At 40.8% G+C, this 14,209-nt stretch overlaps 2 protein-coding genes across 7 annotated transcripts in view; one reads left to right on the top strand and one right to left on the bottom strand.

Annotated features, from left to right (window-relative positions):
* Positions 1 to 10,331, bottom strand: part of LOC126337435 (tubulin polyglutamylase TTLL5) — a 268,881-nt gene extending 258,550 nt beyond the window's left edge. The window contains exon 1 of one of the 4 annotated variants that reach the window (XM_050001468.1): positions 10,151 to 10,331. The gene's annotated coding sequence lies outside the window, so the exon portion shown is untranslated. Of the gene's footprint in view, positions 1 to 6,999; positions 10,006 to 10,150 lie in introns of those variants that run through there. The other 3 variants (XM_050001470.1, XM_050001472.1, XM_050001471.1) reach the window with 3 other exon arrangements.
* A 106-nt stretch (positions 10,332 to 10,437) lies between these two features.
* Positions 10,438 to 14,209, top strand: part of LOC126337512 (uncharacterized) — a 31,392-nt gene continuing 27,620 nt past the window's right edge. Inside the window, exons 1-3 of one of the 3 annotated variants that reach the window (XM_050001476.1) lie at positions 10,438 to 10,870; positions 11,004 to 11,204; positions 11,294 to 11,405. In XM_050001476.1, coding sequence (XP_049857433.1) covers positions 10,736 to 10,870; positions 11,004 to 11,204; positions 11,294 to 11,405 — 448 coding nt within the window. In that variant the 5' untranslated portion in view covers positions 10,438 to 10,735. Of the gene's footprint in view, positions 10,871 to 10,997; positions 11,205 to 11,293; positions 11,406 to 14,209 lie in introns of those variants that run through there. The other 2 variants (XM_050001475.1, XM_050001477.1) reach the window with 2 other exon arrangements.

Below are 14,209 nucleotides of genomic sequence, written 5' to 3'. Positions count from 1 at the left end.
CCGTCTGCCCCCCGTGATACCAGTTCCCATCACCGCAGCTGCTGCACCAGTGCCAGGGGCCCCCTCCTGCGGCTGAACCCACCCTCCAGGACCAGGGCACCGGCCCCCACCTGCGCCAATGGTGGCCGCAGCGGCAGCAGTGACAATGGTTGCTCTTCTGTAGTCAATGCTTTGTCACACATCAGAAGCAAGATTGCCACTTCCAAAGGGTGACCTGTTCGGCCAGCAGACAGCAGGGTCACAAAGCCAAGGTCTGTCGGCCATTATCATTGATGTCTGTGGACCACACTATTTTTGATGCCTCCAACTCCATGGTGGATGAGACGGACCACACGACAGCAGTGATCACTCTGACTGTGTGACTGGAAGGCACTCCACTCCCTTTTCAAGTGGATACCGGGTCCTCCGCCACCATCATCGATGGGGATTCCCTCTGTCAGTTGGGTTCACTGCTGCTGCATCCATTCCACACTTCCCTGAAGAGCTACAGCAATTATATCTTCCACATACAGGGGTGGTTCTTGGCTCAAACCCAGTACCTCACTCACGGTGTCACGGCCTGGGTTTTTGGTCCTCGCCTCCCCCAGGGCCACCAACTTATTGGGAAAGGATCTTTTTCCTTTACTGGGCCATGAGATACATGACTTGAGCCTGGCGTCCAGTCGTTGTTGGCAGACAATCACTTGCATCAGCTTTTGGATGACTTCCCAGACATGTCCTCTGTCACTTCACATCCAACCAATAAGGGATACCTGTGCATCACAGGGCATATATTCACCACAAAAGCCTACATTGTCTGTGTTGTCAACACAAATATTTACAGGCGGCTACAACATAACACCAGGTCCCCACCAACGGCCGACAGGGACCGCTACTCGTTCGTGGGGCCTGCAGAATTGCTTCACCAGAGGTAGCAGCTAGCCGAGGAATTACTTCAATACACCAGACACATGATCACAAATAGTTCTGGCAGACACATGTGCCAACAGGCTTTATAGAGTGGTGCACTGCCGGCAAAGGGCAGTTCAGAGCTGCCACGGCCAGATGCCTCTTCTAGGTGGCCGATCTCTTGCAGATGGACTTGGTGTAGTCGACAAACATATTGACATTGTAGAATTGTGATCTCTCCCCGTGAAGAGTTGGGTCTTTTCTATTATTATTTGTTATTTTATATGATCTGAAGCTGGGATCAAGTCTGTTGTTCTTTTCAAGATTGTATTATTGGTTCGTTTTGGTGAGCCCAATAAATTGTTTTCGGACTTGTGAATTCTGCATTTCTTTCTGCTAGCGCCGTTACTTCACTAACAGTCTGTCAGACATTATGTAACCTACTATAGAGAATGTTGACAATGGAAGAATGTGCCTCAATTGCCCCTAGGACATCAAATTACAATATCTCCTGCAGGTGTTCCATTTCATTGGCTTGGAACTGAAATTGTAAGGTGGTTCCCCAAATAAAAAAAAAAAATGGAAATCACCACAGTTGCCCTGACTGCTGAAGCTCTGGAAATCATCAGGAAGCATGGAGCATCAAGTGTAATGATGTCTCATCATGAAAAAAATCATCAAACAAGTTTGGCATTAGATGTAATTTTAAAATGCAGCATTATTTACAGGATAACAACTGCCTACCAGTCACAAATGAATGGCCACATTAAATGTTTTAATACGACATTATCAGGTATGCCCTCGATGTATGATGATATTGAACAAAGAGATGGATATGATGCTGCCTGTTATGAGTCACATATAACACAGCAAAGCAAGGACCTATAGGTTTCATGCCATTTTTTCCAACATGCTGAAACAACACTAGGTACTTGCTCTATTTCAATCTGACAATACTCAGGATGATTACATTGATCAGAACTGAATAACCATGCAATGACCTATAAGCTACAGCCTTGGTGACCTAGTATGCATTTTTATTTCTGCACATTTTTATTTCTGCACAGAAGAGTGGGCTATCAGAAAAAAGCTATCATCAAGAAGACAAAGCATAGAGAACTCATCCATGTCTTTTACATGTAAGTCTTTCACAAGTATGAAGTGCAGATCAACATAAGGGTTTCTGATACAAGGAACAAGAAGACCTTCCTGACAATCACAAAGCCTCAAAGGGTTAACTTTCTTTGATCATCACAGTGAAAATTTGACACAGCCAGAATGCAAGGCAACAGCATTGCTGTATGAAAGACTACTGACTAGATCCAGCAATCTACAGTTAACTCCAAAATGATGGGTTGCTGTTTTGCAAGGAGCAGGATCAATCCTGTGTGCTGTACACAATCCATTCCTGAAAAGTTTTGAGACCATCTCATTTATGGAATATTGAAATCTGGTAGAATATTGTATGAATAACAATGAGCCGTCTCTGCTGAGGCAGGCGGTTCTGCTTTGTGTGTACTTTTGTTTGTGGTCCATAAACATGCTTTCAGTGTAAAGTGTTAACTAATGTTGACAACTGCACCCTTGGAACGGCTGTTGATTCCAGAGAGTGTGTGGCGCAATACACAATTTATATTGGTGATGTAAGTTCTGATAACATTTACTAGAGTATTTAAAAATAAAATGATATGACCACAGGCATCCACAGAAAGTATCCCATGTGGCGGGGATGTGGGCTGGGGGGAGGAGCAAAACTGTGAAATTGCTTTGCTATTTTGATATAAATGAATTGGTCACTTTCAAGAAATGACATACCACAACTAAGCTAATGTAATGCTACAATTGGCAAAATGAGAGGTTTAGTATATGAGAATCCTTTAATGAATAAAAACTCTATATTCCAAGTAATTGGGGGGGGGGGGGGGGAGAGAGAAATGTCCCCTCTTGAACTCCAACCCCCCGCCCCCCACCATCACCACCACCACCGTTGCAGATGCCCATATTTATGACTTATATCGTTATTCTTAATTGTACATGTGAGAGATAATATAAAAACTGTTAGTCCAGTTTTTCTTATGAGGACAAATAAAATTCTCTTGTCACAAGGTGACTATGTAACTTCAACTGACTGTCTGCTCATATACTCTGCATAGTATAAAAATTCTTTTTCTATCATAAATTTTTTGATTGTTGCAGGAAAAGTGTTCTCCCTTTTGAGATTTTGTAGCATCAGGGCTTCTTTTAATTTAAAACAATTGTACTGCTGTCATTCTTCCAAAATTTGGAGCCTGACTAGTGCTAAGCTTTCCACAATGAAAATTAAGGAGCACCTCCTATACTGTTCACCTCTGTAGCTACGTGGTCAGGATATCTGGTTGCAATGTGGAGGACCCGGGTTTGTTTTCTGGTACAGCCAGAAATTTGTTCATCATTTGCGACTAGAATGGAGTGCACTCAGTCATGTGATGCCAAGTGAGGAGCTGCTTGCTTGAGAAGTAGTGGTTCCAAGGTCAAGAAAGCCGACAATGGTCAGGGGAATTGTGTGCTGGCCCCATGCCCCTTCATACATCTACTGATGCCATTAGCAGAGGATGACATGGTGGTCAGTTGGTCTCAATTAGCCCATCAGGGCCAGAATGCAGAGCTTTGCTTTTTTACTTCTACATTCTGGGAAGGACCTAAGGCTTTAAGCAGGAATTGGGGCTTATGTTGGACTTCTGGGATGGGATCACTCTGGCATAGTTTATAGATGAAGCAGTAAGACAATTGGCAAAGGCCTTGCCCCAGGTAGTCACTGTGATCCATAACGACAATGGTGGAACCATTGTGCTGGCAGGGTTATTAAGTAAGGATTTGTTTTGAGGCTGCATATGGCTGTCCTTTCTTCTGCTGAAAGGTTAGTATTCTTAGGAAGTGAATTGGGGAATGACAGTGAGGGCAAGTTGGAGGTAAGCAATTCCTGGAAAGTGGCCAGAAGGTGGTTTGATGGAAGAGGTATCACAGCTGGGTGATGGTATGAACTGGGAGAGGCAGGGGTCTACGTTGGGATTAGATTGGTTTCGGTTGGTGGGATTGATGGCAAATAAATGTTTTCACTGCAGAGCTTGGGAAAAGCCCTGAAAGTCCAACACAGATAAATCTGGGTGTAGGACTGAAGGTGAGGGCTTTGGATAAGACCGAAACTTCTGTGGTTCTGGGGACTTATGTGAAAGGTTAACAACAGTGTTCTGTGATTGTTTGGGCTCTGGATTTGGTGGAGTGTTGGTAGGGAAATTTCGGGGATGTGGCATGTTGAAAAGGTCAGTTAGGCAGGGTCTGGGTGCTATGAGGGATCAACAAGGAGGAACACTGTGGGTGGGGCAGGGGTTGGATAGTGGCGCCGCAAGTGGCAGTACAATGTCAACAAGTTTAATAACTTATGGAGGTGGTGTCTAGAATGCTCTTCCAGGTGCTGGAGAATAAGGTATTCAATTTCAGAGGTGTGATATACAGTTTGTAGTAAGAATTGCAGCAGTGTCTTTTCGGAGGAACAGAACTGACTCAGGAATGCCTGTGCCAAAGAGATGTGTTTTTGCAGTGCCAGGTTTGTAAGAGACAGGGACTTGCAGAATCTGAAAAGGTTAAGGTCACTGTGAAAGAAGAGGTTGAATCCAGAGAAAGGAATGTTTGTGGTAGACCATTGGGAGGAGGAGGGGGGAGGGGAGGGTTCCATTGTGACAGGAATGGTGTTGGAGAAGCAGGAAATAACATAGGAAATTGACAAATGACAGTGTTAGGAGGTTGTGAGGTGAGACAGATTACAGAAAAGACGTGAAAAAATACATACAGACACACAAAAATATGAAAAAAATGAGCACAAATACGACAAAATATGTAAAAATATGCCAAAACAAATACATAAAAAAGGACGGGATGGATGAGGTATGGGAATATTCGTGTGTTGGTATGAGTAGAGTAGAGTAGAGTACAGTTTTATTGGTCTTGGTAATCATGTAGTGCACAAATAGTACATTCTGATGTAGGTTAAGTCAATGTATAATAAAATATAATATTAATGTGGTGCTACAGAAGAATGCTGGAGATTAGATGGGTAGATCACGTAACTAATGAGGAAGTACTGAATAGGATTGGGGAGAAGAGAGTTTGTGGCACAACTTGACCAGAAGAAGGGATCGGTTGGTAGGACATGTTCTGAGCCATCAAGGGATCACCAATTTAGTATTGGAGGACAGCGTGGAGGGTAAAAATCGTAGAGGGAGACCACGAGATGAATACACTAAGCAGATTCAGAAGGATGTAGGTTGCAGTAGGTACTGGGAGATGAAGATGCTTGCACAGGATGAAGAGCTGCATCAAACCAGTCTCAGGACTGAAGACAACAACAACAACAATATTAATTTTGCATTAATTTCATTATTTCTACATTAAATAATCACTGAGTTACAATATACAGAACAAATATTGTACAAAATAAAGAGTACATATTTTAAAGGAGAAAGAGCATGTACTGTACTGGCAGATTAATACTTGTATTACAGCAACATTTACATGCTAACTCATTAAAGTTCTAGTAACATTTATATGATACATCACTAAGGCAAAGACACAAATCAAGAGTGAGCTTCCTGAAGGAACTAGTGGAGGCTATAGAAGCAGTGATGAGTCAAATATGCCTTAGTAGTTGACAGTTTGCGAGTCATTTATTGATTTAATTTGTAGGGAAAGTTTTTTATAAATAACTTTCCCATAATACAGGGTTCCTTTTTTATTCAGGGTGGTGTTGGTGGGCTCTAAATGAAAGTCTCCTTTTTGCCTGGTGTTATAGAAATGATTATTTTCATTTTTCTGGAAGAGAGTGGGATTTCCCATTGAATATTTTTTTGCAAACACAATTATTTCATACACATATATACATGGAAGTGTGAGGATTTCTAACTTTTTAATGAGTGGTCTATAGGTTTTGTTTCATTTTATACCTTCCATTTTGAGAATTCTATTTTGTAGCCTAAAGAGCTTTTGGCTAAGAGAAGAGTTACTCCAGAAAATAATACCATATTTCAGTTGTGTGTATATAAAGGCATAATACACAGTTCTCGGAGAATCTTTGTTGCAGCATCCCTCTAATATTCTAATTAAGCAGCATGCAATGGTTCATTTCTTACATACTTTTTTGATATGCATTCCCTATTTAAGATTATCTTGGGGCCTTACTCTCAAGAACTTAATGTTGTCTACATACAGAAGGTCTTTATTATTAATGATGTAAATAAAATAGAAAGAAACTTCCACATGGGAAAAATATATTAAAAACAAAGATTCCAAGACTTACCAAGCGGGAAAGCGCCGGTAGACAGGCACAATAAATAAAACACACACACAGAATTTCTAGCTTTCGCAACTGACGGTTGCTTTTTCAGGAAAGAGGGAAGGAGAGGGAAAGACGAAAGGATGTGGGTTTTAAGGGAGAGGGTAAGGAGTCATTCCAATCCTGGCAGCGGAAAGACTTACCTTAGGGGGAAAAAAGGACAGGTGTACACTCGCGTACACACACACATATCCATCCGCACATATACAGACACAGGCCTGTGTCTGTATATGTGCGGATGTATGTATGTGTGTGCGAGTGTATACATGTCCTTTTTCACCCTAAAGCTGGGTTTACACTAGCAAGTCGCTTGCGGAAGTTATTGCTGCAAGACACAAGCAGACATTTATAAAGCCTTTACAAATGTCTGCTTGTGTATGTGTATGTGCGGATGGATATGTGTGTGTGTGTGTGTGCGAGTGTACACCTGTCCTTTTTTCCCCCTAAGGTAAGTCTTTCCACTGCCGGGATTGGAATGACTCCTTACCCTCTCCCTTAAAACCCACATCCTTTCGTCTTTCCCTCTCCTTCCCTCTTTCCTGAAAAAGCAACCGTCGGTTGCGAAAGCTAGAAATTCTGTGTGTGTGTTTTATTTATTGTGCCTGTCTACCGGCGCTTTCCCGCTTGGTAAGTCTTGGAATCTTTGTTTTTAATATACAGAAGGCCTTTGTCAGACAACTGAATCTGAACAGTTTGCTCAACTTTTTTTTCACATTATAGAAATTTAGTGCCACTGTCTTACTTGCCTTTATTACCAATGGATTGTGACTGAGCCAGTTATCAATATTGTTCAGTGTGTCTGTAGTAAACCTCTGAAGCATTTGCATTTCTTTCCCACTCACTAGCACACTTGTATCATCAGCAAACCGGATGATGTTCTTGCACAATTTGTTTAGGTCATTCACATATAACAGAAATAGAAGAGATTACAGAACTGAACCTTGTGGCTCGCCATATTTAATGGTTTCATAGTGTGAATAGTGTTGAGTGAGTCTGATGAAATTTTGATGTTGCAATTGAACCACTTGTTTTCGACTGCTTGGATACGATTTTATCCAGTTGTTAGATGTTCCTCAAATCCCCATGTTGTCAGGCTTAGGCAATAGTTTTGTGTGATCTATGATATCAAAAGCCTTAGATAGATCTAGACATATTCCAATGGCATTTTCACCATTATCTAGTTTCTGAAATACTTCACTTGATAGTTCAAAAATTGCTGTGTCAGTTGATCGGCCTTTCCAGAAACCATGTTGCGCTGTGGGTGGTATTTTGTGCTGTTCCAGAAAATCTGCTACTCTTCTTTGAAAAATTTTTTCTATGGTTTTTGAGAATACAGATAGTAGAGCAATGAGAGAGGTGGGAATGGTTAGGTTGAAGTTCAAAAGTTCATGTGGCATGGGTATGTGTGGCAAATAAGCAAAACTACCTGATAATGAGAGGGGGGGGATGAATTTAATAGGAATAAATTAATTATCAGTGGTAAGAATTTGGGGCAGGAGACGCTGCACCAACAATTCACACGGTCACTTAGCTGTGCACTGTGCGCGGACAAGACCATTGACACAATGTCGCTCAAACGAGAGAGCATGCGCCATTTGGAAGGCAAAGGAGAAAAAAAAAGATGAGAATGGACAGGCAGTGAGTGGAGTAATACTTTGGATTCATTAATGTTAGTCATGACAACCAACATTTTGTATCCACATTTGCTGGTTTCATCAACTCAACCAAACTATAATCTTTGAAGTGGTCCACACTTGAGCCAATGTTCTTTAACAGTTAATTGAAAACCATTTCAGCTGTATTATTAGAGGCCTACAGTTATTGTGTTGAGCATCCTTGCATTGCAAAGTTTGCTAAAGTTATGACATAAATGGTTATAAGAAATAATTTTAATCATGGTGAGATGTCATGTCATGCCTTTAGCACAACTGCAACCTGAAGATGTTCACCTGGATGAGACACAATAAATGTGTAACAATACAGCTGAGGTGGTTTTTATGAATCATTAACATTGTCAGCTGTGGTGACAAAGAGTAGGAGCTCATATAAAGCAACTGCAGTGTTCCAGCTTTGTGGGAAGAAGACACACATTGTTACCACTCTACAGTTCCTCTCCCAGCAGCAGACTGTGTAGCTGATACATCTTGCTTCCTCTACATTGTGTACTACTCCTGTTAGCGGCCAGGAAAAATTCAGTTAACTTCATCTGGGCAAGCTATGTACACTAAAGGTATTTCCCTAAGAAGTGTTTGACAAAAGGTCCAATTCATGATTTGGCCAATCAGATTTAGATTTACAAAACTATCATGAAACAATTCACATATAGGACAAGCAGGGGCAGACATATGTTACTTCACTACATAAATCATAGTCCACTGATCTCGTGGAAAGATGCTTCTGATGTATGGAGGTAAGTCCTAGATGTACATTTTATTAAAATGAAATACAAGGACATGGTGCAACTTTGAGTTGCATAGTTCATTATTGAAAGGAAATGTACTGAGAGGTAATTTAAAAATAGAGAAATTTATCCAATCACTTTAATCATGTCTACTGCAAATGTAGTTGAAATAAGGAACTTCATTAATTGTAGGGTTGGGTTCCCCACTACTATCGAGACCTACCTGCAGTCACAAAAACAGAATACTGTCTACTGCTGCTAAAATCAAATGGAAGATTATGGTGCACTCTTGTTTATGTGTACTGCAAACCCTCCCCGCCACCTCTTTCCCACAGAAGGGGCTGCAGATGCACAGTGGCCTAAAGCAATTCTTAGTTCCCTCAATCCAATGCTCTCAATGTTCTTTTATCCATACTGGAAATCTGACATTACTGGAACATGGAAATGGATTCAGGACCTTTGAAAAACCTGCACATCATATGCTACACTGCTGTACAGAATTTGGTTAGAAGACATAGCAACAGTGTTACATTTTAACAGGGTTATGCTCGCAGGAGTCTCAGCCTATGCTTGGGTGCTCCTCTGTTCCAGAGCCTGGAATCAAAGTGAACACATGTAATATCAAACACGTCCCACAAGAGCACTCAAATCAATGTTTTTTTTAGAAACTAATCATTACACGAATCAAAAAGTTTTCAAGCTTGACTCACTACACTGTCTTCAGTGTGTGTTGGTGAATACCTATTCACGGTTGTTCACCACAAAAAACCGCACTGGAATAAAGAGGTAGAGGGGAATAGCTGTCAGTGTCCAATCTAAATGTTCATATCATGCGGCTTTTAATGGCCATGGGGTAATCACCTTGATGGGTTCCTCAACAGTCATGTCCCTGCAGCCTGTTACACCGTCACTTCAAACCGACTTCACACAACAAAAACTCTTGCGCAAGCGTGTTTTCTCAACACGGCTTTAGTGTGTGTACGACAAATCTGTGCAACAAGACTGCTCACGCTATTTGAAGTTTGATCGAATTTCGATTATGCGTACTTCTGCATGTGTGTACCAAGAATAGGGAGCCTTGGGCAAGCCGAACTTAACATTTTCTGGCAAAGAGAGTGATGATTGTACAAACATGGTTTAGCCGTATCACAGAATGGAGAATATGTATTCTGTCGCCCTGTGGACCCGCACGAAATTTCTGTGTACTTGCGCAAGCGCTCTTGCGCATGAATGCTTGTTAAACAGACAGTTACATAAGCAATCGTCTTTAGTTTTCTTTCGTTCTGGAAAAGTAACAAAAACTTCAAGTATGAGCTCCGCTTACACTGTTTCTACACTGTACTGTAATTAGTCATCGATTACTCTCACCAGATAGATTTCCAATAAATAAGACCTCGAAGTTATTTTCAAAACAGCGAAAACAAACTACGATACTTAAAAATACAATATGTATATTGTAATCCATTCTTCCTACATTTGTAAACTTCGTCTTTTACCTCAATCATTTAAATTCGACAACATTGCGGATTTGTATCCTGGACAGGGGAACAGCTGCTGTTGTCGAAATTTACTGTACGAGATATAATCACGTAAATAGGACTATTTCTGTCGTAACGTTCTTCTCTCTATGCACGACATTTGAGCCTGTTCTAATCCACCTATCTGAACAATTGTTTTATCTGCTATCGCGATAGCTCATTGAACAGAAACGCCGTACTCTTTGGTACTTTAAGTATTCAACAGGCAACTGGAGTGTGTTGTAGTTTTGATTCTAAGTTCTCTGTAAACATTTTAAACTGTTGACTTGTTTACACGTATTATATGGTCTGTGATATGATGTTACTAATGTGAAGTTCTGCGCGCCGTAGGTGTGTTATGGCGTGATAAGAGATATGAATTTTTAGGGGCTGACATCACAAGCTATCATTGTGATGCAGAACTATGTTTTATGATATATTAAATTGACATTTTAGATGTGCTGTAGCGTGTTGTGTGTGATGAATTTTTAGCGGGTGACGTCTGAGGTGTCACTGTGAAGCAGGATTGTATGTTAATATTTTATATTAGATAGAGATTTTAGAATGAGAGGGAACTTTGTGAGTCTGTATAAAACACCCAAGAAAGGGGAAACGCCCATTCTGAAACTGAAATGTGACTGGATTAGCGATGAACTTAATGTTCTCGTTATCGATGGAAACGAGGCATGGAGTGGGAAAGTAAGATAATCTTATAATGCCCGATGTAAAGACTTTCAAATCAAGAATGGGAAAATTTTGTGTGTTGCATTTTAAAGATTTGTTACATACACACATTTAAATAAAGTATTCTGTTGAAATGTTGCAGTTGCAGTTCAGTGCGAAAGAAATAGAAAGTATTTGCGAAAAGCTTGGAATCACGAGAGATGAATACATTACCGAATGTCAGCAAGCATTTTCGGGAGGAGAAGCAGTGGAAAATTTTTCATTTGCAGTTGAGAACAACAGTTTTGTGTGGAGGAAAGAACTGGAGGCTGACACCAGAGTGAATTTTGGTAGTATCAAATTATCTCCAGTAAGTTGCGTACAGAAGACATTCAGGTTCTCCATGAAAATTCTAACCAAATACATTCAACTTTTTTAATTAATTTTCGCACTCTCTAGGTTCCGCTTGTTCAGGCATTAGAAGAGTTTGTTGACTTCGCATTCGAGACTATTGCATGCTGTCGGCAAGAAGTTCTTGATGCTAAGAACAAAATGGGGTATTTTGAAAAAGGTGAGATATTAATTCGTCACTGCATTAAATATTCAATTTTTAAACACATAGATAATATTTGCCAATCCCGACACTTTTTACAGTACAAGCTATTTGTGTACATCTCTAGTGGACGTATTTTAAGTCCTCTGGCACCCCTGTGCAATTCTTTACCAGAAGGATGACCTGTGGTGAAAGGCCAAGGGAGAAGTGGCAGTGCTCATCAGTGATGCACAGCACACTCCACCTGTTGCCCTAAACATCACACTAAAAGCAGCTGCTATCTTGGCACTTGTGACTTGGGGTAACAGTGTGCTGCACTTATTTCCTGACCTTGGCCATTTCGGCTCTTATGATGCTCCACCTGGGTTTAATGTGGGTGGTTGGATATGTGTTGGTGCATGAAGTCTGCTATGACCTCAGGCATTACTTAGAGGAATTGCCCCCAAGCTACAGTACAGTCCGTTTGATAATATTTGTGACATGTCGCCATGATCTGGAATGTGCTAGTAGGTTTATAAATAGGAAGATACATTTTTCTCTGTGATGACATGGTCATTTTTTTGTTTTAGTCTTCACTTATGACAGAGTTTTATAAATGTGACAAAACCACTTAAATACTATCTAGTCCTGCCCAGGAATCCACCTGTGGAATGGAAGTCGTTGCTAAGCAAAAATTCCACCATCGGATTAAATTTGACCTTACATACAACTTTAGTAAATCCCAACCAAACTGTCACATTTCTACCTAACCTAGATTTTGGGCTACTTCACAGATCATTGTGATACCGTAGCTAAGATTCCGTATTGACATTTGTTGACTTCATCAGCTGACAATTATGAGCACCTCTACCTCAGGTTATAGATCTATTAGTGACAGCAAAAGTGTCATTGATGCACTCTCTCATTCCACCCTTCTCAAACCAAAAACCCCTGCAGACAGAACACTGTATGTCGTCTCACCTACAGCACCACATATACTGGTCTGGTCAAAGGTGTAGCAGCATTGGTCAGTGCCATACCTTCTCCACAGATGTAACATTTCACATACTCTTCATTTAAATCTAATAACTGTAGACATTTAATCATTATCAACAAGTGGTCCCCCATTGTCATAGCTTCCAGAATAACAATAGCTCATAACAAACTGTCACAAATTCTTCCAATATTATTCTTACAAGAAGTGCTCACAGAGTCCAATGAATACTGACACCACTCACAGACAATAGAAGTGCAAACACCCCACACTAGAGTGTGCCATCGCATTTACAACACAATCTCTGCAAACACAATCGATTTTAAGTATGCTGTGCCACCATGACACCACAAAACACAACACTGTAATGTCATGGGCTAAAGCAGAAGGTTTGCACCACAAACTTTGGTTGGCAGAAAAGTGCTGATGCGGTTGGTGGCTAGTGGATAACTTCTGAGGGAACTGTCATACTCCAATTGTATGAGCTTTGTGCAGGCAAGGAGAGCTCTGCTTTAGTGAATATTTATTTATGGAACACCTTGTAAGGACAAATGGTTCTCACAGCTCAAAATCAAATTTCCAAAGAAATGGTGGCTTGTCAGGGAATCCTAACACCCGACCAATAAAAAGATCTCTACTGGACAGTCCTCCTGAGCGAAAAGAATAATTTAAGACTTATGATAAAGAGAATAACAGGGCAGAAGTTTGCCAGAATTCATTCATAAAATTTTAGAAGTACTGGCTCAGTCTTTGAAAGGAGTCAAATATTTAACAATAGCACTGTACTGCAGAAACAGCTACATTGCAGTGAGTTCCAAAGCCTTTAGGGTCCAAAAGATTTAAGTGCATAGCCAATTGTGAATGAAATGCATAATACCCTTAATTTCACCAAGGGGTAGCCACCTGCCATGATATCATGAAAAATGTTCCCAAAGAATTAGAGGAACAATGGTCGAATGTTTGGTGTTAAATAGGTGAAGAACATTATAAATTAAGTCAGAGGGTCACTAGGGGGAGGTGGAACTGCAGCATTTATTTGAACATTCATCTGTCTCTATCTTAGGACCTATATACCAAACCATATAACATGACAATATTGTGGAAATGATAAATTTCTCCTTACCGTACAGAGGAGATGTTAGCTGTAGACAGGCACAACAAAAAGACAGCTAAACACAAGCTTTCTGCCAAAAGTCCTTATTTTAAAGAAGGTAACACACACATTGACACAAGTATTCCAACACCTTCTACATGCTTCCTAAACTCCATAAACCCAACCACCCAGGACGCTGCATTGTGGCCAGTTACTGTCGCTCCACTGAAAGAATCTCTGCTGTTGTAGTCCAATACCTTCAACCTATTACTCAAAACCTACCCTCTTGTATAAGAGACACCAACCATTTCTTCCATCAACTCTCCATTGTTCTTGTTTCTCTACCACATAGCACCATGATCATCATTATTGGTGCCACCTTCCTTTACAATGACATCCCTAATTCCCTAATGACCATAACCTTGCCCGTATTGGACAGTACCTTTCCCAACACCCGAATGATTTGAAACCTACAGCCTCCTATGTCCTCACCCATAATTACTTCACCTTTGAACGCATCACCTACGACAAATCTATGGTTCGGCAGTGGGCACCCACATGGCACAATCCTACACCAACCTATTCTGGGCCATTTAGAAGAATCCTTGCTAACCACCCAGGATCGCAAATGCCTCACGTGGTTCAGATTCACTAATGAAAACTTTTTGATCTGGATTGAGGTTGAGGATACCCTTTCCACATTCCGCCAGAACCTCAACACGTTCTCATCCATTCTCTTCATCTGGTCCTACTCAA

The sequence above is a fragment of the Schistocerca gregaria genome, chromosome 1, assembly GCF_023897955.1.
Source record: "Schistocerca gregaria isolate iqSchGreg1 chromosome 1, iqSchGreg1.2, whole genome shotgun sequence".
NCBI classification, from domain to species: domain Eukaryota; kingdom Metazoa; phylum Arthropoda; class Insecta; order Orthoptera; family Acrididae; genus Schistocerca; species Schistocerca gregaria.
The sequence above is the reverse complement of the archived record's forward strand: the minus strand, read 5'-3'. Positions and strand labels throughout refer to the sequence as shown.